General features: G+C 40.0%; 1 protein-coding gene and 1 long non-coding RNA gene across 3 annotated transcripts; one reads left to right on the top strand and one right to left on the bottom strand.

Moving 5' to 3' along the window:
• Nucleotides 1–425: 425 nt before the first annotated feature.
• Nucleotides 426–25,895, bottom strand: stox2a (storkhead box 2a). 2 transcript variants are annotated; one of them, XM_016670288.1, is made up of 4 exons: nt 25,373–25,895; nt 15,572–15,724; nt 8,283–10,794; nt 426–1,326 (listed from the first exon to the last, which is right to left on the bottom strand). In XM_016670288.1, exons 1-4 carry the CDS (start codon nt 25,728–25,730, stop codon nt 1,125–1,127), a joined length of 3,225 nt encoding a protein of 1,074 aa, XP_016525774.1. In that variant the 5' UTR covers nt 25,731–25,895; the 3' UTR covers nt 426–1,124. The 2 variants fall into 2 exon arrangements, with proteins under 2 accessions (XP_016525774.1, XP_007549684.1); XM_007549622.2 differs by lacking the exon at nt 25,373–25,895 and adding an exon at nt 16,979–18,470.
• On the top strand, nt 893–22,494 carry LOC107835944 (uncharacterized). The gene is made up of 2 exons (XR_001661787.1): nt 893–982; nt 18,477–22,494. It is a non-coding gene; the product is annotated as an uncharacterized LOC107835944 (long non-coding RNA).
• Nucleotides 25,896–26,334: the final 439 nt, after the last annotated feature.

Genomic DNA, 26,334 nt, shown 5'->3' with positions numbered 1-26,334 from the left:
AAAGTAGGATTAAGCTAATAAGAGTGACAAAAGGCTCACTGATGTGATTTTTGTGACTTGAAACATTTCCAAACAGACAAATTAGGATTTCTTGTTACCAAAGGGATACATGAAAGAATCTTCTTTGCACAACTGTTGAGCAACAAGTGGGGGAAGGTAAGTGGTGTCATTCAGAGTTTCACACAGCCAGAGGAAAACCACTGCAGCACTTTCTCTGGCTTCTTGTTTGCCAGATTTTTGCTGAACCTGCTGTATCTTGATCCTGAAACCGGCCCATACTGCGTCGTTTCTAAAAAACTACAGACATTTCTTAACTTCTCTGATAGAAAGCAGGAGTCTGTAGATCGGACAATAAGAGGAGTTTGTTGCTTTGTAATGTGTTTGTGCAGGTGTGGTGGGGTGAAGCTCAAACCATCCAAACGTCGTTTTGGTCACATAGCATCTTTAATACCACCATTATAATAATTAGGATATCAAAAGTATCGAGTATACATACATAATTTGCATTGCGGTACACAAATCTGAGCTGATTCATGTTTTCATATCTTTCATTTGTTGTTCTCAGGGTCAACTTTTATTATCTCGACATTGTGCTGATACATTAAATTGTCCTGGAGAACTCAACGCTATTTCAGGAAGGAGAACATTTAATCGGACATGTATTGTTAAGCGATATAAAAAGCTTTTTTGATATTTCCAAATGTAACTTGAATCCTATAGTCTACTACTTTCCAATACCAATATTCAAGAATCTTGATATAAGCCAAACTAGAGTCCATGTCACCAAAATCAACGTAGTTTAGTCGGTTTCTGCACCTGCTGCAGCCTTGATATTCTGTTCTGTTCTTCTGGGGGGGTTTTGCAGTTAAGTTCTTGATGCTGTAGGAACAGTCTCTTGAAGCCATGCCTGTTTTTGTAACAGTCCCAGTAAATGGATCCTCAGGAGTCTGAAGATGTGTGGATTGTTTATGTGTGTGTGTGTGTGTGACTGGTTGAGGAACGCAAGGGTTAGAAAAAGAAAAGAAAAAAAAGAAAGAAAGAAAGAAAGGAAAAAAGAAAACCAAACTGGTGAAAACACCTCATTTCAGCTCCATCACCTGGGCCGTCTCAGTCCGTGCTGTCTGTCAGACGCTGGTGATGGAGGCCAGGCAGTTCGATGACTTCTGCAGTTTCTCAGGCTGCGTGGTGGGGGGCTCGGGGATGGCGCGAAAGCTGAAAGGCAGTCCAATGCTGCTGGTGCCAATGTGGCCTGGGCTCAGCGCCGGATTCTGTCGTCTATTGCTTTCCACGATGCTGGATGTGTTGGATGCAAGGCTTTCACGTGTTCTGCACGACAAACAGAAAGTTAGCTTGGAAATTAGAAATTAAAGTCAGTTTTTTATAGTGTCGTGAAAAAAAAGTTTTTGCTCCCTTACAGGTTTCTTGGTTTTGGCTTTTTTTTTGTTACACTTACAGTTGTCGTGACAGTTTGGTATGAGGCAGATAATCTGTGAAAAAATTGAGTTCCTATGCCTTTTTCCAGAGCTCCCAGGGACCAAAAACAACCAATCAGAGCAAGGAGCAGGGTCTTTGTGCTGTGATTCACGTATCCGTGTAGCGCTGCTCATCCCTCCGTTTCCCACTCCTCTTGCTCTCTGTTACGCCACAGCTAGCACAGCCTCTCATGAATGCTAAGGCTAGTGATCATGGCCACCAACAAAGGCAGATAAATAGTTTTCTTGTAACAGTAAGTTGTTTCTTTGCCATTATCACATTTGGCAAGTGCATTCATGAGGTTGACTGACAGCTCTAAGCCCCTCCTCCTGGCTCTGATTGGCTGATTTTGCTCAGGAGCGGTGCATTTCTCCAGACAGCTACAGCAGCTCAGAAAGGAAGTGGAGCAGATCAAAATTTTCCCAGATTGCTTCTCGTATTATACTGTCACTGGAGACAGCTTTAACAAATATATAAAAACATGTTTGTTTGTTTGTTTGTTTGTTTCTTTCTTTCTTTCTTTTTACAAAAAAGTAACATAGTGCACCTTTAACTTTGTCAGGTTAGCAAAATAATTTTCCAGCACAGAGTAATTAAATACCTCCCTCAGCGGGCGACGACTGGCGTCAGGTGTTTGGGATAAGTGACTATGACTGTTTTGCAGAGGAATTTTGAGCCATTAAGCAGAATGGTTTTAATTCAGTCCCAATGGAGGGTTTCCTAGCAATAGCAGCTTGTTTGGGTTAGGCTGCAGCATCTCAATCTCATTTTAGTCAGAACTTTAAGTAGGCCATTTGAAAGCCACTTGGGTTTTGTGGAGACATTATGGGGTGAAATTGCTGCTGCTCTTTGGATAATTATCCTGCTGTATGCATAGCATAAGCTTGAGCTCTAAGTCAAAAACTGATAGCTTGATATGCTTATTCTGAATTTTCTGCCACAGTGCAGAACTCATGCTTCCATCATTCAAAGGAAATGGTCCAGGTCCTAAGCTGTTTGTTTTGCTACAATGTTCAAATTTTGAAATATTGGTAGTTTTACACACATTCCAAAAAGGTAACTGAACGTTACATCATTTTTATTTTATTTTTTTTTTTTACCTTTTTAGCCTTAATAGACAAAATCATGTTTGAAAACTTATTTTGTTTTTTCCTCAGAATATCTTTGTCTGATATCAGATTTTTTTAGTTGATCTGAAACATTTAAGTATATGGAAAAAAAATTAAGGGGAACATTTTTTTCACAGCTTTTTTTCACAGAACACCAATACACGCCTTAAATTTCATTCCATGCAGTCAAATGCAATCCTAATTATGATGTAATACAATAAAATGTAGCTTTTAATTTCATATTAAGATTTGTCATGTGTCCAAGGAAGTCCAGCTGATTACATCTCTGACTTTGTAGCAATCTCTCCTCCTGAGTAAGCTTATGGCTACAGTGGACTGATGAGTGGTTGACTTTGCAACATTCCCTCAAATGGATAAAAACACATCATAGCACAGAAAAAAATGTTTTAATTAATTAAAAAATAAATAAATAAATTAAAAAAATAATAATAATAATAATAAAAACCCTTTCAGATTTGTTGTGTTTAAGTGTAGTCAATTCCTACAGGAGAATGAACCATGGAGGTAAGATGAATCACAAAACTGAAGATGGCATTAGACAAAATTGTAACCACAGCATGGTGCAACCTACAACCCTGACAAGAGGGACAGCAATTCTTTTGAATCAGTTCTACTCAGAAATGTTAGTTCTAATTGGAAAACTGTCCAAAGCCGAAGTCTAGTTAGTCAGTTGTAGATATGGCAATATTTATCATAACTTATGCAACCAAATAATGTTTTTCAAAGATTTTATTTTATAAAGCAGAATCACAGAATGACACTTTTATGATTTTAAACAGTGACAAAGTCTGTCATGCTAACTGGACTCATTTAGCTAGCGATAATTTAACAAACGTAATCTCTCAAAAAAGTGAAAACAGTTTTCAAGCAGTCATGTTAACGTCAAATATCATGCCAACTATTTTTTAGTAAAGCAATAACACATGACTCATACTTTTTGTGTTTCTGCGAAGCTAAGTGTGGGGGTCAACACATGTTCCACTGAGTTTTAAACTAACTGTAAAAATAATTCAGGTTTGGCCTGTGCAAAGGGAGCAAAAACAAAACTAATACAACAATGGGTTTCTACAACTATCCCAAAAATATTTTGGTCCCGTCTGTTTGTCTTTTCTACAGAATCAGTGTTGCCATCATCTCACTAGCCATCTGCATGACATTACGGTGAAACACTGTAGGAAAGAGAAAGGAAGTCAATAAGAGAAACATAAAGAATGCTAATGCTTTATTAGAGCCTGGGATCTTTAAAAGTGATCCAAAAGAAACACTATGGCAGAGTTTTTATTTACTTTCTCATTCATTCATTTTTTTTACATTTTTTTTTTAGTCTTTTTGGTTAGCTTTCTTAAACCTAGTTTAGTTTAAGCCTACAATCTCAAATAACCAAATAAACAACAATAAAATTGAGCTTATTTATTTTAGTGCAGTAATTTATTTTAGATTAAAAAAAACAACAACAAAAAACATTACATTTACATCCCACTCTGACTAACAGGTGATGAATCAGCAGCCGCTTCACTTATGTGCAAATAATTTTCAGTGAGGTTGCAGCCTAAAAAGGACTGCTGGGCTGCCTCTGGGGGCTTTAGGGCAGTGAGGGGGTCACAGCTGCACCCACCACTCATTCAGAGAAACCATACTTCACTTCAGACTCACCAAAAGTGTCAGAGAATGCAACCAAAATAAAAAAATTGCTAGATTTATTATTTGTCCCTATGTTTGAAAAAAGTTTCTAGAGGGGTATGAAGATTCACGTTACAGCACAGCAAGGAGTACGAACGATTACAGACCAGATCCCATAAAAACACTAAAATTGCAGATTTGCTCACACGCTAAAGAACTTGGGAATATGTGGCTTGCCCATGGGTACACCAACATGTGACCGGAAGAAACTGTAATCAAACACAACCTTCAGATTCTACCCACTGTGCCACAGACGTCCATGTGCAAGATTCAGGATAGCCTTAAATAAAGCACTGAAACATGTTTAACACATAGAATGAAGGTTTGGGAAATCATTTTAAAGGATCCATAAACAATGTAAATAATTCAGGTTTGAAATGTTGGTGTTGCAGCACATTTTTGTCTTGTCTGTCACTCAGTTTATTTTTTCAACTTGGTGGGCAGAATCTTAGCTGCCAACACTGTTCATTGTTCAAGTTAGAATGATAGCTAATTTAGCCAAACGAGCTTTACCTCTTCTTAGCTTAAAAACTATTAACTAGTTTATGTTTGATCAGTCTAAATATTTCAGATTATGAATAAGAGACGATCAACTACAATCCACAATTCTAAAACTGTACTGAAACTGTCCAAATATGAACCAGCAATAGCATATCAACATTAATATCAGCTTAGTAACTGCGGTGAAAGTGTCAGTTTGTGTTGTCACATTTGGATTTTGTAAATTGGATTTTATAACTAAAATTATTTTAATTTTGTGAGCAATATAAACTAATTAAAGTTTGAACAATCAGAAAAGTTTTGAATTGCAACCAGAACTCTGCTAATTGTTTGTAAGGTAATGTTTTCCGCCTGTTATCACAAAATAATTTGTGTTGTCTGACACTGTTAAATCTTTTAAATCAGATAAAGAGAATGATGGTAAATTGCCCTTCTGACCACTACCAGGTTGATGCCACACATTATTCATTATTTAAAGTTTGTGAGGAAATGTTTTATCCTAATTTAGCTGAACTGTGCCAAACAAAATCATGCTAACTGCGCTGGACACTTGTCTCATTAGACAAGTAAGAAATATTGTGATGTTTTATTAATCATTATGTTATTGTGGCACAAGATCTGATTTTATCCATGGCAGCAATTAAACTTTGATGACACTGAGATTATTTTTCCTGCTAATTCTTGGTCAGAGTGGGTCCAAGACTGAAGCTGGCTTCTTCCAAGTTAAAGCAACACCAACCTTAAAAACGCTATTACAGATGATATACTGTTTTATGAACCTTTATACAACCACCATAATTTTTCTAGATGGTTAGGTACATGTTAAATTCAATACAGAGGGGGTTAGGTTTTGGAGATCTTCCTCTACAAAATTTATATCCAGCTTTTCTTAAAGCTGAAGTATGTAACCACTATAAAAAATGCTTTTTACATATTTGTTAAAACTGTCATGTTGTGACAATTTAGTGTAAGACAGATGATTTGTGAAAAAAAATAAAAATCAAACTCCTCTGTTTTCTCCTATTACTATCTGCAAAAATAAACCAGTTGGTCAGAAACAACCAATCAGAGCCAGGAGGTCTTAATGCTGTCAATCAACTTGCTCTCTGACATATCACATCTTGTTCTTCACAATGGAGCCTGCCACGAATGCTCAGGCTAGTTGGCATGGCGACTGATGACAGCGGGTAAACAGTTTTCCTGGAATGGTAAGTTGCTTCTCTGCCATTAGCACATTAATCAGTGTGTACACGAGCCTGATTGACAGCACTAACACCCTCCTCCTGGTTCTGATTGGTTGCTTCTGACAATGGTGATAGTGGTTTTCTGCAGATGACAATGGGCAGAGAAGATGGAGGATATTGTCTATATGTGTCTGTCAATATATTTCTAGTAAAAATAAAAAGACATTTGAAAGAACAGATTATCTGACTCGTATTATACTGGCAATTTTAACAAATGTGTAAAACAACATTTTAAAAAAATAAAAGTTAAATGCTGCAGCTTTAGTACATATGATTAAAAAGAGTATATAAAAATATTTGAATTTACATTCAATTTTTGAAGTTTTATTGGTATTATAGCATGTGCCATTACAGTATTTTTCAGAATCAGCCAATCCCTTCTAATAATTGCTAACCATTGTTTTCTATGTTTTCACTGGTAAGTCGAACATTTAATTATCTTTGGTAATGTGCTCCAAGTTATTGAGGTTGGAAGGCCTCATTGTCATCATCATATTCTTTACCATCCTCCATAAATTCTTCAGCAGATTTAAGTTTGGAATCTGGCTGGGCCACTTCAAAACATTAATGTTACTTCCATTCAAAATGAACATCTTGATAAAATTGAAAGATTAATTACAGCTAAATCTTACAGGAGTAGGAATACTTCTGGGCTTCACTGAATTAATTGCTGTATTTTTGACAATATTTAATAAAACTAAATTCTCACTGAAGCTTGTTCACTCTTTTTAAGTTTCTGTTGAAATTACACTGCCTCATAAAAGTATCCCCTTTACCTAACCACAAACTTCATTTTACTTTTGGGAATGTTATGTAAAAGAACAAAACAAGAAAGTACTTTGTTATAAGGTGGGAAAAAATCTTAATATTCAAATTTTTGAAAAGTGTGGGGTAGATTTTTACTCAGCTTTCCTGAGTAAACATAGTGTTTTTGTTTTTGTGGGGGCGAGATTTTTTTTTTTCTTCATCTTCTCTTTTGGCTTTTCCCTTCAGCGGTTGCCACACTGAATTATCAGTCTCCATTTAGTCCTATCCTCTCCATCCTCTACCTTTACAGTATCCAACCAGATCCCTAAATTTCTGGTTTGGTCTACCTCCTGGCCTCCTGCTCGGTGGCTCCAGCCAGGATCCTTCTACCAATATAATCATTGTCTCTCCTCTGAACATTTCTAAACCATCTCAGCATGGTCTCTCTAACTTTATGTCCAAAACATCTAACATGAGATGTCCGTTTGATGTCCTCAATCCTAAAAAATATGAATCCTCATCGCTCCAAAACAAAACCTCAACATCTTGACCTCAGCCAGCTCCAGTTCTACCTGCAGTCTTTTCCGTATTGGTTCTGTCTCTGAACCACACATAGCTGGTCCAGCGACTGTCTAGTACACCTTTCTTTTCATTCTTTACAAGACCCTTTTATCACATATGACACCTGACTCCACTCATCCCAACTTGCTTGCACACCCTTCTTCACCTCTCTGCCAGACTCTCCGTTGCTCTGGGCTGTTGATCCTAAGTACTTAAAGTCCTCTACTTTCTTTACTTCTACTCAATGTAACATCACCTTTCCACTGTGCCATTCTCATTTACACGTGTATTCCATCTTGCCGTGACTAGTCTCCATTCCCCTCTCTTCCAGTACATGCCTCCACCTCTAAGTTTTCCTCTACTTACATGCTGCTCTCACTGCCTATCACAATGTCATCTGCAAACATCATAGTCCATGGAGACTCCTGTCAGCCTGTCCCTACCTAAAAACCACTCTTTCCCTTGGAATCAGAAATACTTTATCAATCCCCACTGGGAAATTCTCAACATTACAACCAAGCACCAATTAAAAGTTAGGAAAATTGAGACAGTAAAGAAAAAAAATAGATTTAAAAACAATGTATAAAAGTATATTGAGTTGCAGAGGTCACTCACATTTTAGGAAGGAAGAAACTTCCAGTTGATCATTTCCCAACTGACTGTTGTGCCAATCCAGAAAATAAGTTTAATAAAGTATTTGTATGGATTTATAAATCATCCTATTTGCTTAAATAAATGGCAACTGAACTTGTATTGCTTCTTCAAAGGCGTTATCTTTTTAAGCACTGAGGATTGCCATGTACTAACAGCTGATTGATCTTTAGATACTTGTATGTGGGTCTGACATTTCAAAATACTTGTGATCTGGCCACAAACACATGGATTTGAGACTTGAGGCCACATTCCATTATGATAAGTTTTGAATGATGCACAGTTTGGGTCTTACCTAGGAGAGTTAAAGCCACTGTCCACTGTGACACTGCTGCTGTCCATGCTGTCCAAGCGGGCAGAGTGGGCCGACTTCTGGCTGCTGCTGTTCTCCGTCTCCTTGGGGCTGAGCAGGGTCAGATTGGTCTCCAGTTTCCGCTGCAAATCGTGCTCCTTCTCCCGTTCAAGGAGCCACTGCATGGTTCCTTCTCCGCCACCACCACTGCTGCCTCCAACATTTCCACCTCCTTCCCCATGGTCTTTGCTGTCCTCTGCTGTGGCCAACTTTTTGTGCGAGTCCTCCTCTGCTTCTTCCTCCTCCTCATCATCTGATACGTTATAATAGTCAAAGGATGCAGAAGGGACTGTTGGCTCTAAGCTGCTCTGTAAAACTGCAGGTGACGCTGAGGAAGTGGCTGAATTGGAAGGCTGCTGGGGCTCAGGATTGTCTAGGGCCTCTGTTGATTTGGCATGTGAGGCTTTCCGCAATGTGCCAGACTTGGTGTAGCTGCTGTCCACATAGCCAGTGGACAAGGCATTATGTGGAGGTTTGAACAAAGTGTCCTTGCTGAAGATCTCTTTCCTCTTTATCACCAAACTGCCTCCTCCCCCTCCAGGATCTACATTGTGTTGGTGTGGTGTCAAACGGGCATTTTGTGCTGGTTCTGGCGTCTGGCTTGGCGTCAGTCGCGCTGAACCGCTCTGTCCCTTTGCTGCCGACATGTCCTCTTTGTACTCCATTGTATGAGGAGAGGTAAGGTGAGGAGTTTGCCGGTCAGCTGGAGAGCCCTTTCGGAGTCCCCCTGATGAGGTTAATGTGTCATATTCTGATTTTGCCTGAGGCGAAGGGGCAGTAAGGATTGTTTCATTTGATGTATTGCACTGGAAGTACTCATCCGTAGAGGGCTTAGGAGAAAGTCCCATTAGCTCATTGTACGTCGGCAAACTGTCTCTGCTTTTGTTCCTTTCCATTGTACTCCGGATCCTTGACTCATCCAGACTCCCTTTCCCCAAATCAGGCACATTAAAGTCGGAGTGGAACTTAGCAGCAGAGAACATGATCCTTGAGTAGTGGGAGGACTTCTGTGTGGCTCGAAGAGTGCCATCATCAGTGTAGTAATGACTACGCTCCTCCAGACTGGGTTCAAAGTCTTCTGGGGCTCCCAGTGATGGACCCTTGAGAGAGTTGTCCATTGACCGAGATCGTTCCTTTGCTTGATCTGACCTCTCGTGTCGAGACTTCCTGTCCTGATTGTGGCTGTGACTTCTTTGCACTCTGGACTGACACGTTCCACGTGAAGGCTCAGGAAAGGGCATCTCAGTCCGTCTCTTGGCCAGCTCCCCAGACACGTCCCACTCAGGTGTAACTGGGCAGTACGATTCAGTAATATTGGGGTTACTGTGAACCAGGTACGTTGCACCTCCACTTCGCCTGCGTTCCAGAGTGTACATAGCTTCCCGAGGCGAGCGAACCAACGAGTGGCTAAAGAAACGATAATCCCTTTCCATGAACACAAGATCCCAGTTTGAACCTTCGGATGGGTCTCCCCTGGATGTCCTTGGTTTGCTGTGAGAACGAGACTTACCATGTGGTGCCCTCCGGTGGCCCCGGCCCCTCCGGCTGCGTGCACTGTGCTGGGCAGAAGACCCCGCCTTGTTCTTCTGTGTACGCTCTTCCTCCAGCCTCTTCATTACAGCAGTGTGCCTCGCAACATTCTCCACTGTTAAGTCAGGGTTAATCCTCCGAATTATCTCCATCTCCACCTCCCGTGGAATGGGTGTGGTTGGTACATCCTCGTCACGTAGGGGCCATTCCTCAGGGGGGAACTGGGCTGAGAAGGTAGCCAGCTGTCGCATTTTATCCTTCTTGAAACTTAGTCTAAAAAGTTTGAGGCCAAACCTTTTGGTTTGCTTCTCACCACTTCCACCACTACTTGCCTCTTTCTTTTTGGTCAGAGTGTCAGCTTTATAAGGGAAAGAAGTAATGCCTTTGCTCTTATCAGCTTGATCTTGAGAAGGCGGAGACTGTATAGGAGGAGAAGTGGGAGCCGGGGGATGGGGATATGATGGCGGCTCTCCTCGGTGTTCCCTAGTCGACGTGCTTGGAAGGGTCTCCCCACCATTTTGATCCTTGGGTGGCTTGCTTTGATAGGAATCTCCCTTGTGCTCCTTTGGTGACTTACTTTGGAGTGCAGAGCCATGCAGTCTTGACTGGTCCTCACGATAGGGATTGTATGAGTCATTGTGGTTCTTGCGAGAAGGCCTATCTCTCATGCAGCCTGGTGTGGATGGTGTGACATTCCCAGACTGAGGTGAGGTACAGTTCTGTGGCTGTTGCTGTTGCTGCTGACGCTCTGGCAGCCGATCCTCCAGGTGATACCACTTGTTGTTTGTTCTGATAAGGGAAGGAGTGATAAAGTACGTCTGGGGAGTGACGATGAAGTAGCCCTCTGGAGTTGGATATATCTTCCTCTCTCGCACCAGCATGTTCAGAGTGTGTCGCAGGACCTCTGGGCTGGGTGTAGGCACACCTGCAAGAAGCACATATTAGACTCAATAAAGTAAAATGAAAATATCAGTGGAAAGAGTAGTAGACAAATCCAGTAAAGTCAAGGGGCAACTTGTATTAAACATGTTTTCATTAAACTCACATTTCTGTATTAAAATGTTTTTTATAGGTCTGATGAAATATTCTATGTTCTAATTAAGCAAAAAAAATTATATATATATATATATATATATATATATAATTTACTTATTGAAGGCTTAAAGGCATCAGTCTGTGTGGAATTAAGCTATATAATCTGTTTCACAGAGCTGAATAAATGAACTTTTAAAAATAATACTCTCATTTATTAAATATGGCTGTATATTCTCCTGTTTTTTAAGAAATAATGTAGACTTCTCCATGTTTTACAGGTTATCTAGTTTTAACTGAACAGAAACATAAAAATTTTAAACATTGAATTCCTTGCAGTATGTTGCATTAATTATTTACAGTTGGCAGATCTTGACAGATGCTTACATTCACTGTATAAACATTACTCTCTTGTGTCAATGTTTGACACACTCACAGAGCAAGAAGCCAGTAGTCCTGAAGCCACATTAAAAGCCAGCTTAAAGACTGTGCGTAGGGACAAAGCCCTTCATTTTTGGAGACTTGTCCTGTGGTGGTCATAACCTTCACAGTAAAGTTTTGTCATAAGCTTAAAGAAGGTCACAAGAAGGTACTACTAACTGTACCGCTGTGCAGTCATGTATGAAAATATCTGGTTTCAAAATTGGACAGATTAATAAAATCTCTGTCTAGATCAATCCAATAAATACAGTTCTTTAGGGAATTATTGGAATTTTTTTGAAAATTACAGATGAGGCACTTACTGATTTTAACAACTGCCACAAAATTTCCCACTTTTGGTAATAAACTATAAGTAAAAACCATCTTTTTTTCTCAGTCTGAAGTTTAATCAGACCAAACCGCTCATTTTAAGTCAGTTAGAATTAACAAAATTATTTCTATTAACTAAATTCCACAAAAATGAAAGAAAAAATAAGTCAGAGATTTATTTTTGTCATTTATTTATTTATTTTTATTTATTAATTAATTATTTATTTTCTAAATTAAATGGTCATATACATTCCCTCAGTATTTTGTGGCTATTAACTGTATGACAAGGATCAAACATTTTGTGTTTCCCTTCACAGGGTTCTCACAGTAGTTTGCTGGAGTTCTGGTCCGTCCCACCTGACAGAACTGTTGGAACTGAGTCCATTTTGTTGGCCGCCTCACTCACACACACCTTTCAGATCTGCTCACAACTTTTTAATAGGACTGAGATCAGGGCTTTGTGATGGTCATGCGAGAACATTTACTTTATCTTTAATCAAACCACTTTGTCTGCATGCTGAGGGTCATCTTCAATTGGACCTAAGCTTTCACTTTCTGGTTGATGTCTTTAGATGTCACTTCAATATTTCTACATAATATCATTTCCTTGTGATACCATCTATTTTAAGAAGTGGACTAGTTTATTTGAAAGACATTAATAAATAAATCCCAGACGTTTTCCCTCAAATTGTTGTAGCATTTAGTATATAGAAATAATTTTGGTAATTCTGATGGACCTAAAGCAAGAGAAGTTTGATCTGATTTAACTTTAGACAGGGAGAAAAAAGGCAGCTTAAGTCTGTGTATGTAAGCTTCTGGTTTCAATTGTAGGTTTGAAATGGCAGGAACAAATATAAACTATTCAAAGTTTTGGCTTTGACTACTTCAAAGTCAAAACTTCCCCTTGTGTTGTCATTATGATGGATGCGCTTCTAGCTGCCACCAGTAGCTCAGTGGTCGATGTAAGTTCAGGTTTTCACAGCAGCAATAATCGGTGAAGGTTTGGTTATCACCTCCTTGGGCTACTTGCATGGTAAAGCAGTTGCTCACACTCACCAGAATAGCCCAAAGACAGTGAGAGGCCTTTTGTCTGAAGCACTTGGTCCAAAAGTTATCAACACAGCAAACTGAGACAGCTTCCTTCAATAGGACCCATAAGAACTTTTAAAGGGTCAAAATTATGTATTTTTCAGCCACATGGTGCCATTTTATAGCACAATCAAGTAACTATTTTACCTTCAGTTGTTATAAAAATGCTACATATAGCAAATAGACTTAAAAGAAATTTGACTTTGTAAGTTAACGTCTTGACATTGGACCTTTGTCTCTTTAGAAACTCTTACTCTCTGAAAGTCTGCCTTCAGGAAGTCATCATAATATGGCTCCTCCATAAACTCTTTAACAACATTTTTAAAGAATTTCTCAAAAACGAAAGAATCAAAGCAACACTCCAGGCATTTTTTGATGAGGGAATAACATTATAACATTATGTAAAGCTCTGAAAAGTCAATTTTACATAATACTGTCCCTTTAAGTTTACTAGACATGAACGCCCACTGTGCCCCCCACTCATACACAAACAATATTAGTACTACGTGCACCAGACTGATACTCCACAGACAGAAATTAGGCAGCTTTACAATTTTTCATCTAACATTCAACAGTTTTTAGACTAATATTTTTTTCTTGAAACATAAACATTCTATATTACAGAAATGTCTCTGTTGGTATAGGCTATGTTCATTCCGTTGGTATAACATCACTGTCGTAAAATTGAATATGGTTGCTGAAGGACATTAACCTTATATGTCTATTTTTATTCATTTTTGTTTTCTTGTTAAAATCATATGATTAATTCCCCTTCAGATCACTCCCTGGATTTACTGAAATGCATTGAAAAAAGTCAAAAACAGATCATGAATTTTAGCAAACTGTATCTGTAACTGTATTTCACTAATCTTGAAGTATTATGTATTTTTATATTTTCACTTGCTTTCATTCTCAAAATGAGCATTTACATTTTAAAACACATGTGAAACATTCCTACTACTAAAAAATGTCTAAATATTGGAAACTATTTTTGTTGTAACTAACTTCACCATTGGCACAATAGCTTTAACCTTTTGTCAGCGCATATTTTTTTTTTAGTGTTGAGAAATGTCATTAACAGAATTAATGATCAGAAGGTAAATCATAATCAAGTGCCACGTTTAGGTACTTATATGTACCTGATCTGTTTCTGTACCCCAAAGCAGATCAGGTTATGAGCCAAAACGTGAAGCCATAACAAAGATGGCTGAAAAAAGCATTTACCCCATCACAGATTTCTTTTTATTTTTACAACTCTTAATTGCTTTAGATCATCAAAGAAAACGTAATATCAGACACCTGAGTCAACACACACACACACACACAAAAAAAAAAATTGGGATGTGTTTTTCATTTATTAAGTTATTATTATCGGTGGATGAACTTTGGGCCATATTTATTTGCAGAATAGTTTAAATTGAGACATATTGGAGGCTTTTCAAGGTTGAAAAACCTGTTTACCGTCATGCAACAGCATCTCAATCGGATTCAAGTCCAGCACTCTGACTATGCCCTACATACTGTCATTATGGTTAGGCTTGTTGGTGTGCTTTCAATCATAGTCTCACTGCAAAACCAAAGTCTGTTGAGCTTTTGATCACAAAAAATGGAGGAATATTTTTCTGGAAGAGAGCAGAATCCATGACTCCAATCATTATGGCGAGTTGTCCAGGTTCTGAAGCAACAAAGCAGCCCCAGACCATCACACAACCACCACCATGTTTGATTGTATGATGCTCTCTTTATGAAGTGTTTTGTGAAGGGGTGCATGGTATGACAATATCAAATATATATATTTTTCTAGGCAACATTTTTTCTTGCTGTGGAAAAATATATTTCTACATATATTTGAACGTTCAGAGTCAACGTTTAGTCAGCGTACTGAGCATCCATTTCCGAACATTCAACTTTCAGGGGACATTTACTGATCTGAACATTTGCTTGCTAGCTGGGTACAGAGGAATGTACAGCTGCTCCTGAAGCTGCTACTGGAATAGTTGATAATACTACAGTATTAAATATTTAGCAGGATGCTTGAGTCTTCAGAAGGCCTGGTTTGTCAGTTTAACTTGTTATTAGCTAATTAGATTTATTGGACTGATTGCACTGGAGAGTCTGCCTATATCATGCAAGATCAGTTCAGTATATTATAAGCCTGGTGGGCCTCCAGGCCTTACTTGCCTCCCCACCAGTGTCATTTTGTTTATTTTAAATAGTTGTTTTTTTTATATACACCAATAACCATGATGTATAAAGCATTAAGCTAGGTTTATAGTTGACACATCAAATTGGACGCAAGAACATGATCATTGGCCTCACATGCTATCATTTCTAAATTATGATGTCTGCCCATGCACCTCTGAATTTTTGCAATTTTTAACATTTTTAACACAACAACACGATGGGGTGCTGGTGGACTGCCTAACGCCTCTACCACTGGGCTAGTGGGTTTTCTGGGGGAAGCCCTGACACCCGAATAATAACAAGAGATTAATGGAAATTCCTCACCATAATATCAGTACCAGAAATAGATTATCCACAACAGAAAGTTAGTAGATCTCTAAGTTAGTAGATCTCTAAACAAACACTGCTGTTGTTTTTTTGTCTTCTGATCTGACCCAGTATTTTTCTTTCTCTGCTGTGTGTTTACTGTTCTACATTTGTTTTATCTTTGTCGAATACTAAAATTTGTTTGATGGTCTGAATCATAAAAGTGTAGCAAGAAAGCAAACAGAAGAAATCTGTAAAGGGGAAATCTTTTTTCACTTCACTGTACATTTCTAATTCATTTTTCCCCCTATGTATTCCACGTTTTTTGCATGGATTTGTACCTGGAAAACTGGCAGTGAGGTGCTCCATCAGTGCCTCCTGGTTGACAGGCTTGTGGGCAGAGTTCATAGCAGAGACGGCCAAGCACAAGATCTCCCCCAGTGGTATGAATTGTGACTGACTGATAGGTGACATACTGATCGGAGACACATCACCTGCAGAAGGAGGAGATGGAGGAGGAGGCACAGGCACAACAGTTAGATCATGAATGAACAGTGGGCGCAGCGTGTGAAGCTATGATGTAATGGTCAAACAGCAGCAGTGTGCATGCTGCCAGGAACGGCTCCTCCCCTCGTCTCTGTGCTTCCTTAGCCTCTCTTTGCTGCTGCCGCTGCCTTTTCTGGGTTAGCAAAGCGAGGCATCTGCCGCAGCAGAGTGAAAAATCCTTTGCAAACCGCTCGTCTGTTTCAGAGAACCAGCTAAAGCATTCTCAAAGACAGACCTGCTCAAAATTCTGCTCCTAGCTAACCCACGCAGAAATTCTCAGGTCCGCCATAAGCTGGCTTTGCTGTCAGCCGTAGCGAATGATGAGATCATCCCGTACCGCACAGAAAGCCCAGGCTTCAAGCTCTACCCGAGAGCCGACATCTGTCTGGCTGGAAGGTTGTAAAGCAACACGCTGCATGCAACTGCTGCAGCATCTGTGCTGTAGTGACCCTGTCCCCTGACCTACATCTGAGAATCACACGAGACGATGAGGAATCTAATATCCAAAGCTCAAGTTTGACATGAAAATCCCCCCCGTCTTCACATCGAAACAACAGAATCGGCATCACCCATCTGAGTTGTGCTTCTTTAACTTTAGCTCTGCCTCCTCAGCAACACTCAGCCTTTAATGGTCAGTTAAGCAACACGATGACGTTATCTCTGTTTAGTATCTCAAGCCTTTTAAGCCTCATGTGGCTTTGTGAATTTGCACACGAATGCGTTTTAGCTGTGTTAAACCAGGACACATAGACGGTCTAATACGTTGAAAAGGAATAAAAGTGTTTGTTTTGCAAAGTGAGAATGGTCCTTCATAGTCTGAGATGAGCAAACACGCAATAAGAGTAAAGAACAAGATTTCTCCCAAAGGTAAACATCCTACAACCATTTATACAAACGGTACACGCTGTACCTACTTTACCTGTTATCTACATTTCAAAACATAGCTCAGATAAAGTGCAATTATAAAAATATATCAAGGATAACACACACAGATTTGACCCCACTGAGATGCCAGCTTCCACTGGCATAGAAAGGAAAAGCTTTCCCAACAGTTCTTACATCTCACATCATCCCCAGTGGGTTGGAGCTGATTCAAAACTGATTCCACATCACTTTTTCTAAACTCTTAGCTACCTTAGTGTAGAGAAGGTGGAGCTTCTGGCAGAAGAGGGGGTAGGGGGTGGGGGGAGTGTCAGACTCACCTGGCGCACGATAAGTTGGTGGGGATGGAGAGAAATGCGGAGGAGGAGGAGGAAGATGCTGCTTCTGCACACGGATGTCCTTCTCGCTACGAGAGAGATTGTGATCCAGCGGGCGTTCGGGAAGCTCCGAGCTGGGCCAGGCCCGCCGCAGATTGCCGCTGCGGTTCTTCTTCATCGTGACCCCCCCCTTTTTTCCCCCCTGTTTTTTTCCTAACCCGGCGGCCTTCACTCCCCAGGGACCTCTGGGATAAGGAAGCGTGGGGCAAAAAGGGGTGGCAAGGGGTAGGGGGTGGTGGGAACTGGTGAAATGGGGGGGCGGGGGGAGAGAAAGGAGAGAGAGGGCGGGGGATGGGGGGAGAGGGGGGAGGAAAGGAGGGGAGGTGGGGAAGGGGGAGGTCGACCAACCTCAGGCTCAGTGCCTCCCCCGCATCAGTGAGAACGTCCCGCTAGAGCGATCACACACCAGACATGGCAGGAACCAGTGTGCGCCTTTACACACATTCACGCATCTCATTTACGTCCACGAGCGAGCTACGAACGAGCGCGTCGGCGCTGTGGGCTGTTGTCATCGGCTGATCCGGGGCGACGGCGGCGGAGGAGCAGGTGATTGCGCGAGGCATCACCCTTTCATCGACATCAGTCCCAGCCACCATTTGTAGCATCCCCATTTGCATGCGTAGGGAGGCACATTACGTAGCCACTCTGATGTGGGAGGAGGGAGCGGGAGAGATGTTGGAAGGGTGGGGGGGTGGAGGGAGCAGGGGTAGAGATGAGGGAAATGGGGCATTGGAAGCAAGGAGGACGGTGAGAAAAGAATTTCAGCTGAGCTTTTTTTTGGGTGGAGGGGGGGCGGGTGGACTGAAAAGGGAAGCAGCGCGTTCCCTTTTCAGAAAGTAGCAGGGAAAAGGGGGGAGGGGGTTGGTGGGGGGGAGATATCCGGAGGAGATTGATGGTATAGTCACAGAAGCAAAAGCTTTAAGAGGCCCAGTCTTTGACAATAGCTCAATTCACCACAGGAGTGCTCGGCCGATCCCCCCTCCCGTAAAACAAAAGAGCTGGCTTTAAAAAAAGAAAAAGAAAAAGAAAAAAGCCCGAAATAAAAAGCTCCATTCAGGTCCCGACGGGCATTAAAACCTCCGTAGTAAGCCCAGCGCCGGAGACACCATGTTCACCTCCATCTTTATCCCATCAGCCACAAGACCCCATCGTCCTTTCGACAACAGCACACCAGCGAGAGGGGTGGGGAGAGGAAAAAAAATGGTGAGCATCGAAATGAAATAAATAAATTAAGTCAGGAATAGATATCCACAGTTTCCCCCCCCACGATCCGACGTTAGAAGCTCCCCGATCCGATCGCCTTAGCATCCATTCATTAACGGGGGAGGGGGGCGGAGGGCTGAGAGGGGGTGTGGGGGATGCAAACTCCAGTCAACGGCAAAAATCTCTTTCAACGCTAATGCTGCAGCTGCTCCCAGCACCTCCAGGAAGGGTGTGTGAGTAAGTGTGTGTGCGCGTGTGTGTGTGTGCATGTGTGTGTGTGTGACAGGGAGAGAGCGAGAAAGAGAGAGAGAGAGAGAGTACGTATGTGCGCATCCGCCTGCTGCGCGTGATTCTGCGTGAGCATGCATGCGTCTGTGTCTGGGTGATTGAGGCTGAGGGGATGGGAGGAGAGGATGCAAGGGAGAGAGAACGAGGACATGCGTTAGAGGCAGAGAAGAGAGTAAATATGAACACACACACACACACACACACACACACACACACACAAATAAATAAATAAAACAAAATATAAAAAATATCCACTCTTCTGGTAAAAGTCCAGGGGGAAAAAAGAGGAACACGTCTCTTTGGCTAAATTTCCATTTCCATTGTCTCCCTCCACCTTCTTTGCATCATATGTCCTCTTTAGGGATGAGGGGGCCCTCTCTCTGCCTTTCCTGGCTCTATACGACAAAACTCACAGTCAACAGGAATCACTTAGAGACAGCAGGGCTGACTTTTAACACCTGAAACAACTGAAACTTTGCTGAACTGCAAAAAGAAAAAAAACACAAGAAGACGACAGCAAACAAGCAAACGCACTCCATGCTGACTCACATGTGTGGAGTGTGAATGGACGGTTGGAGGGACGGAACAAGGAGCAAAGTGAGAGGGGCAGGACAGGGCAAAGTGGGGAGGTGATGGAGCGGGTGGAGGGAGGTGGAGGATGGTGTCACAACCAATCTGCTCCAGTTCACTGATACCAAAAAGAAAGAGGAGAGCAGCAGGAGGAGGAAGAGGAGGAGGGAGAGCAACACAACGCCAGCCATTTTATTTCTCAGTTGTGCTGCAACAGCCTTTGTTGCTATGACAACGCAAGCCAATGAGCTCATAGCTTTTAGCTTTTGAGTGTTGGTCCCTTAAAGAGCCAGTTACCCAAAATAGAAAGTCGACCGAAGCACATAGACAAGGGCCGGAAAAACTAGGATCCCCCACGTGACTGTTCCACAACGGAGAGTATAATATAATATAATATAATATAATTCCTAAGATTAGAATGTTATTGAAAAGTTTAAATAATTTTATTAATTCAGTTCAAAATGTGAATATAGCATATTTTACAGGGATGTCTGATGTATCGGCACTAGCATCGGTATTGGTCCGATAAATAACTGGGACGATATTAACAAGCAATATTTATTTCCATCTTGTTGACTTTGTTTCTGGAGTGGGAGACTGGGTGGGGGGATAAGTGAACGGTCAAAATACGGGAAAAAAAAAAAATATAATATGTATATATGGTATAGAATTGGTTATTGGCAATGACAGCAATATTCATATCGGATATCAATATTTGTATCAGTGCATCCCTATTATTTGTCCATGTCCTCATGCTGGCAGCAGCTCTGTTATGTTAGCTCTGGTTTGCTCTTTTTTTCCAGACTTTTGTTGATATTTTTTTGATCTAGACACTGCTTGTTTGGACAAGTTGTCCTCTGGTTCTGGATGTCCTGCATCTGGGAGGACTTTTGCTCTAACCTTTTCACTTTTACACATGATGTGTAACCGTGGCAACAAGGTATTGATTCTTTACAATTCGAAGTGGCTAATTAGCATCTGAAAGGTTCAAATAGTGCCTGATCTTTGACCCAACTCTGATTCCAAATTCCAGTGGAGTTGAAAAGGAGATTTAATGTATGCAGGGCGGGACCAGAAAGCAGGGAGAGAAGGAGGATGTTCAAACCGTCTCTTCCATCCATCATATTGGGCAAAGATCAAATCCTAGACTCTAAAAGTTTCTGCCCGGCTTTCTAAACAGACGGCCAGATGGAACAGCAAAAGCAAAGGAGGTAGATTAGCAGATCTTGCCACCAACTGATGGATTCATCCAGGACAAGTCACTGTGGAATATTGCCTCTGCTGCCTGGACACTGAGATGTTAGCATGTCATACATTTTTCAAAGATATTCTAATTTATTGAGATCACAGGAGGCGTGTCAACACACTCACTTGATTTTGTCAAAATCACTTTTGCCATAGATTTTTTTGAAGGCTTTGATCTACATTAATTTTTATTTCTTTGTTCTAATGCAAAAAAAATAAAAAAAACTTTATGTCAGAGGGCAGACGCTCTTACATAAAATAGAGAGTCTGCCCTGAATTCTGATTTGTAATGTTATGAAAAAACCAAAAAAAAAAACAGGGTTTCACAAAGATAAATGAACAAAACTAAATAAAAAGCTCCCAGAGGGTTAGTGGGAGCAGAAATGCTCTCAGATTATTCAAGGTGAACCTGCTCTTACTGTCCACTGCTAGTAAGATAATGACTACTCATGATTATTCAGCACAAGTTCAGAAGAGCAAAGTTGTACTTCCAATAAGACCAGAACTGGGCATTTTACAGCTGCTGGGTCACATTCACATGCTTCAAACTGACCTTCAGGGGTCAGAAAATAAAACTGTCATAAAAAGTCTCAATTCAGTACATAAAACTAAAAAGTAGAGCTTTTATTTTATAGCTACTTTAGCACCATTGATTAAACCACAATACCTGCACAGCTTAAAAATGATCATTTTTCTGAAAGATATAATGACTTAAAAACGGCAGATGTCAGTAAGACATACCACATTTTATTGTTCAGTTGCAATGACCAGCTCTCAGCAATAAATACATCAACTAAAGAGGATTTAGTAAAATGAAATGCCACTACTGCAAAAAAATAAAAGAAAAAAGAAAAAAAAACATCAAGAATTTGCCATATCTTCATCATTTGTAGGATATAAGAAATCTCAAATTTAGCTTTTATAGAAGTTTTATATCTTTTTCATATAGAGACAATGCTGTTCTGTTGATGTGAGACATCTAACCTGAAACTTGTACTTGTGTATGATGATGTCACAATTGAAACAGTGGCTAAATAAAGTTTTCCTATGGGATAATAAAGTGTTTTTAACTTTTATCTTTTCATCTTGAATAAATAATGCTGGACTCCATGTAAGAGTAACAATGTGATTTTTGTCAAGATCTTTTCACAAAAACTTTCTTAGCAGTGAGTGTGCCCCTCAGTGACTCATTTAACCAAAATATCATTCTCAAAGCTAAAAGTAAGATCAAAGACATAGAGATTTTGACGTTGATATCCAAAGTAAAACATATGTGAAATATACAGCAACAGCTTCTGCTACGTCAAAACATTTCCTCCTATTCTCTGCGGAGGCCCTCCCTTTCCTTTCAGCAAAGAGCTGTGCTGAGCAGGGAAGTAGAGTCGGGTAGAGTTTTCCTGAACAAACACTGCATTTTTCCTGCCTAAAGAGCACAAACCCCAATTCTTCAGCCTCTGCTAATCAGATTGAGTAGTCAAAGAAAAAAAAAAGTCCTTGTTTCTACATCAGAAAGTCTGAGACTTTCATCTGGACTTGTTAATCCAGCAGCAGTTTAACTCTTTTTAGGGGCCTAAAGTTATTATATTACAGTATATTATCACTCTAGTAAACACTGTAAAGTCAACAGGAAATTGACTTTCCTGAATGTGACCCAGTTTTAAAGAAATGGTTTGACATAACTTACTATATTATAGCAAAATCAAATTTGCAATATTTAGTAATAGGCAAAAAGTAAGGCATGTTAATGTGGATCAAATTGAAATTGTGCTCCAAACCTCAAATAAACAAAGTTAAACAGTATACATTTCAGTGCAGTCATGATGTGAAGCCAAAGACATACAGCATAAGGACTCTGTATTTATGCTAACTATTAGTCTCTCAAACGACTTCAGGTATGGAAGTGTTGGGCACATAAAAATTAAGACTAAACCGGTTTGTCACCGACTGAAGAAAACAGTAAACAATGATAAATGATTCAAGTTATTATGATCCAGCTAAGAAGATATTCATTGAATCGAATATCTTCAGAACAATTCAGTACTGCACGGATATTGACCAAGTAAATTGTATTTCATGTTGTCTTAGAATGTCTCACACAGAAACAGAAAGCTTTGTTAAATTCCTGCAAGCCTTTGATATTTAAAAGTGCCTTTTAAAAAAGACAAACTTAAGCAGGTAGTACACATATTCTTCAGTAAGCTCACATTTTTGTTTTTAAAATAGTTGTATTTATTGATGTGATGTATTATTCTAATTTTAAGTGTCATATCTTAATTGGAAAATTGTAATAATGTACAAAGTTTTTCAAACATCAATCTGTGTGCGATTATAAAATGAATTTCACTTAGTGATAATGTTCCTGAAATACATAATGTTTTTCAATAATTTATTGAATGGGTCTGTATCATGGTCAGTGTTTCCATTCATTAGTCATAGGAAAGGTTTGTTTGTTTTAATTTAAAATAAGCAGATAAAGCTGAAGCTGCATGGGTGTCGTGCTGGTTAAACTGTGGCTGATCTCTGTGCTCACATGGCCTCACTATTAATGTGAAGACCGACTGAAACAAAAACAGCCCATCCTGTGATTTTCAAAGTGCACAAAAACTCGTGAAAACATGACTCGTGAAAATTCACTTCATACACACAACATTTGTTAAATTTGCACCAGCACAGAAAGTCTTTTGGTTTGGGCATTATTAATTTTGGTGAGTCATTAGCTATAAGACAAACATTCCACAGCTTATCAGTGTCTGCTGGTACAGACAAGGACAGGAAAGCAGCCCAGCAGCAGTCCAGTCATAAGTCAGTCTGAGCAACAGTGCAGAGGTGTCAGACTGTTGCTCTGATATTATGTGTCTATCAAGGTTATCATAGTTAACTAAAATGAATCAAATAACAAAAACTGAAATTGAGAAAACATTTTTGTTAGCTGAAATACAATAAATGGTAATTAATGGGAGAAAACTATAGCTAACTGGAACTATGTCATGCGTTTATAATACTGACTAAAATATGTTGAAATTATTGTTATGATATCCTTTGTTATGACCCCCTTATGAATCTATTTAATAGCCTTTCAAATTGAAATACATTTCCCCCCCTCCCCCCACACACAAGCAGTTTACGTCAGTTGTCGGCAAATTACAGTACTCCATACTCCTCTGGGTGGCAAAATGGCAACAGCAAAACTTGGGAGAAAACACCAGTCAGTTTGTTGTTCAAAAAATTATTTTTTTGAAAATGGTATCTTCTGTTAAGTATTCATTACTCAATCAATGTATTTATGATCGAAAATGTTTGTCGATTTTCTGCTAAGGTTGGAAAAAAAACATCATTTTGCAATCATGGTGTTCATATTAAATGAGAAATTAAATTAAAATCACGTGTGAATAACTTTGTTCACGTGATAAGTTGTTAAATAACATGTAATGCCATCATCCTCCAACTACTTCCTGTTGTCTTTTTCTTTGTGGTTTGCACCAGTAGCAACATCAAGTTGCTACTGGACTTGTGTGATGTGAAAAAGTGTTTTCATTGTAGTTTTGTGAAATAAAGCAAATTTTATACAGCCAAAAAACCACCTCATCCTACCGCCAAAGCTTTTCGTCAAAAAACAAGAGTTTTTTTTTGTTTTGTTTTTTATTTTGCAATTATAGTCGAGGCAAACATAGCTAGTGTCTTGTTGTCACATTTACTTCCCAAACATTCTGAGTTTCATTCAGGTGGTGGAATAATTGTCAACAGAATGTCTTGTAGAAATCTACAGAAAACCATCAATTTTGTGTTTTTACTCTGCTTTTCGTCAGTGCACAGACCATGCAACACATCATCTACGCGCAACTGAAGCTGTGACCCACATGACTTGGAAGAACTCTGACATTGTCCACGCCTGTCTCTGAGAAGCTGCTGTGGTCGAACCTGCTAAAAGAGACGCCCCAACATGCCTTAGCATGTATGTGAGTTATAGTTTTGACAGAAAAAAAATCATGGGCCTATGTACAGAAAAGTTTAACTTGAAAATAACTGGGCCCAGTTCCTGAACTCGTCTTTGTGAATCAGTAAGAGTACACGTCATAAAGCGGCTGCTGCCACAAGGTGAGATGATACATAAACTGCCTTTTAATTCCAACCAGCTGCGACTGGTTGGATGCAACCCAGGGGGCATCTTCACTGGAATCACAGACGACTAACTTCCTATTAAAACTTTGGCTAGAAGTATTTTACCTCACAGCTCCTCTATGCAGGTTTTAACATGGTTAACAGGACTTCAAAAAGAGATCTATAAAGACTTACATTTGAATATGTGACATTTTGGTATTAAAAGCAGGTTCTGTTATAGTTTGTTTTTCACTGAGACATTCTGGTTGTCATAGTCTGGAGTGACAGCAAACACCCTGGTGGTTTTTCGATGTGGGTAATGTGACTCACTCAGAGGTGGGTAGAGAACCCCAAAAACTATACTCAAATAAGAGTAGCACCACTTCAACATATTTTTACTCAAGAAAAGGTGAAAAAGAGCCATCCAAGAAATTACTCAAGCTCTGAGTGACATCATGCTTTATTCTTTAATTTACATCACATGTTTTTCTGGTTCAGAAAGCTGGCACTTTCTGAACCATTTGAAAGACGGTTTGTTGCAGTTTATTTTCTATGTTTGATGACGGTAGACAACCTATTTATTTATAGATTGGCTGTTATACTTCTAATTGCACTGACAGAATAAATTAAAGTTATTTTTACATGTTTGACCAAGTTCGTTGTGTTTTGAAAGTTATCAAAAAAAAGAAGTTACTCAGTACATTTATGTCTGCATTTTTAAAAAAAGAAACATTTTAAGTCAACCCAGCACTGTTTTTCTGTATTGAATAGGTATCGGCCGATACTACACCTCAGATGTTAGTATCGGTACCGGTCGTGAAAAAAGTGTATCGGTGCATCCCTAAAAGATGACAAAATGTTAAAGATTTCGAGGAGTTACATCCGTTTACATGGTGTCCTGATAACTGATAGACTCTGAAGCTTGTTACCCACCTATGCATCTAATATGAAAGCCTTGCGGTGGCTGCAGGGTCCTCCTGGTCCAGGCATTCCTGAGCTGCTGAAGATGCGCCTCCTGGCTCTGGAGGAGCAACACGCGCTCGTCTATCCAGCCCAGGAAGAAGACCTCCGACAGAGCCTCGATCAGTGCCTTGTTCCAGAAGTGCTGCATGTTGACGGCTTTAAAGCTGGCGAAGACCTCGTAGCCGGTGTGATGCTCTAACTTTTCCCACACCTCCGCTGCATCTGGCGGCGGTGGTGATGATGATGGTGAACCCTTCTCATCTTCCCCGCAGACCCGCGACAGCACGAGAGCCAGAGAGAGCGGAGTTATGTGGGAAAACTTTTCCATCCCTGCTTCGCTTTCCGACAGAAAACTGACATTTCTGAGCGGGAACCTCGTTATTAAGTTCTCAAACCTCTCATGCGGCCTCGTGTTTCATGTTTAAAGGTAATTTGTAGAAGAAAGCTGACCCTAAGTCAGGTCAGGTGCTCCATGTAAGCAGCCGTCAGATACGCTGCTCCCAGACTGTAACTGTCAAAGAGCATTACGAACTATTTTCAGCCACAAAAGAGGCGAGGACTTTGTGCTGCGTTCAAAAACTCCTCGTAAACTACTACGCTTACATTTTAAACGAATTTGCGCCTCTATTGTTACCGTTATTATTCCGAATGAGAACAGCGAGTTAAACCCCGAACAGGTAACGCACCATTGGACCAAAGAGACATTTATTTTTAATCAATGCGAGAGAAAAGTCCGAAAGACATGAGGCAATCCAACTTCTTGATAGTTTTTTTCTCATAACCATGTCTTTAAAGAAATAATACGGTGATAAAAGATATACATTTAAAAACTGATGCAAAAAACTAAACTTTTACAAAAGATGTTCATTAAATACCGAATTCAACTTGGAAGATTTTATTAGAGATACATAAAAGTGGTTTATTTTGAGGTG

This window comes from Poecilia formosa, unplaced genomic scaffold, assembly GCF_000485575.1.
Source record: "Poecilia formosa unplaced genomic scaffold, Poecilia_formosa-5.1.2 Scaffold32, whole genome shotgun sequence".
In the NCBI taxonomy this organism is placed as follows: domain Eukaryota; kingdom Metazoa; phylum Chordata; class Actinopteri; order Cyprinodontiformes; family Poeciliidae; genus Poecilia; species Poecilia formosa.
The sequence above is the reverse complement of the archived record's forward strand: the minus strand, read 5'-3'. Positions and strand labels throughout refer to the sequence as shown.

What these genes read in the sequence shown, in the direction of transcription:
- stox2a (XM_016670288.1), bottom strand. Translation starts at nt 25,730, where the DNA reads ATGGAAAAGTTTTCCCACATAACTCCGCTCTCTCTGGCTCTCGTGCTG. An exon ending in CCTCACTGCCAGTTTTCCAG is followed by an intron (nt 10,795 to 15,571) that starts GTACAAATCCAT and finishes TGCTTCTTGCAG; the next exon opens with GTGTGCCTACACCCAGCCCA. An exon ending in AGTGGCTTTAACTCTCCTAG is followed by an intron (nt 1,327 to 8,282) that starts GTAAGACCCAAA and finishes TTTGTCGTGCAG; the next exon opens with AACACGTGAAAGCCTTGCAT.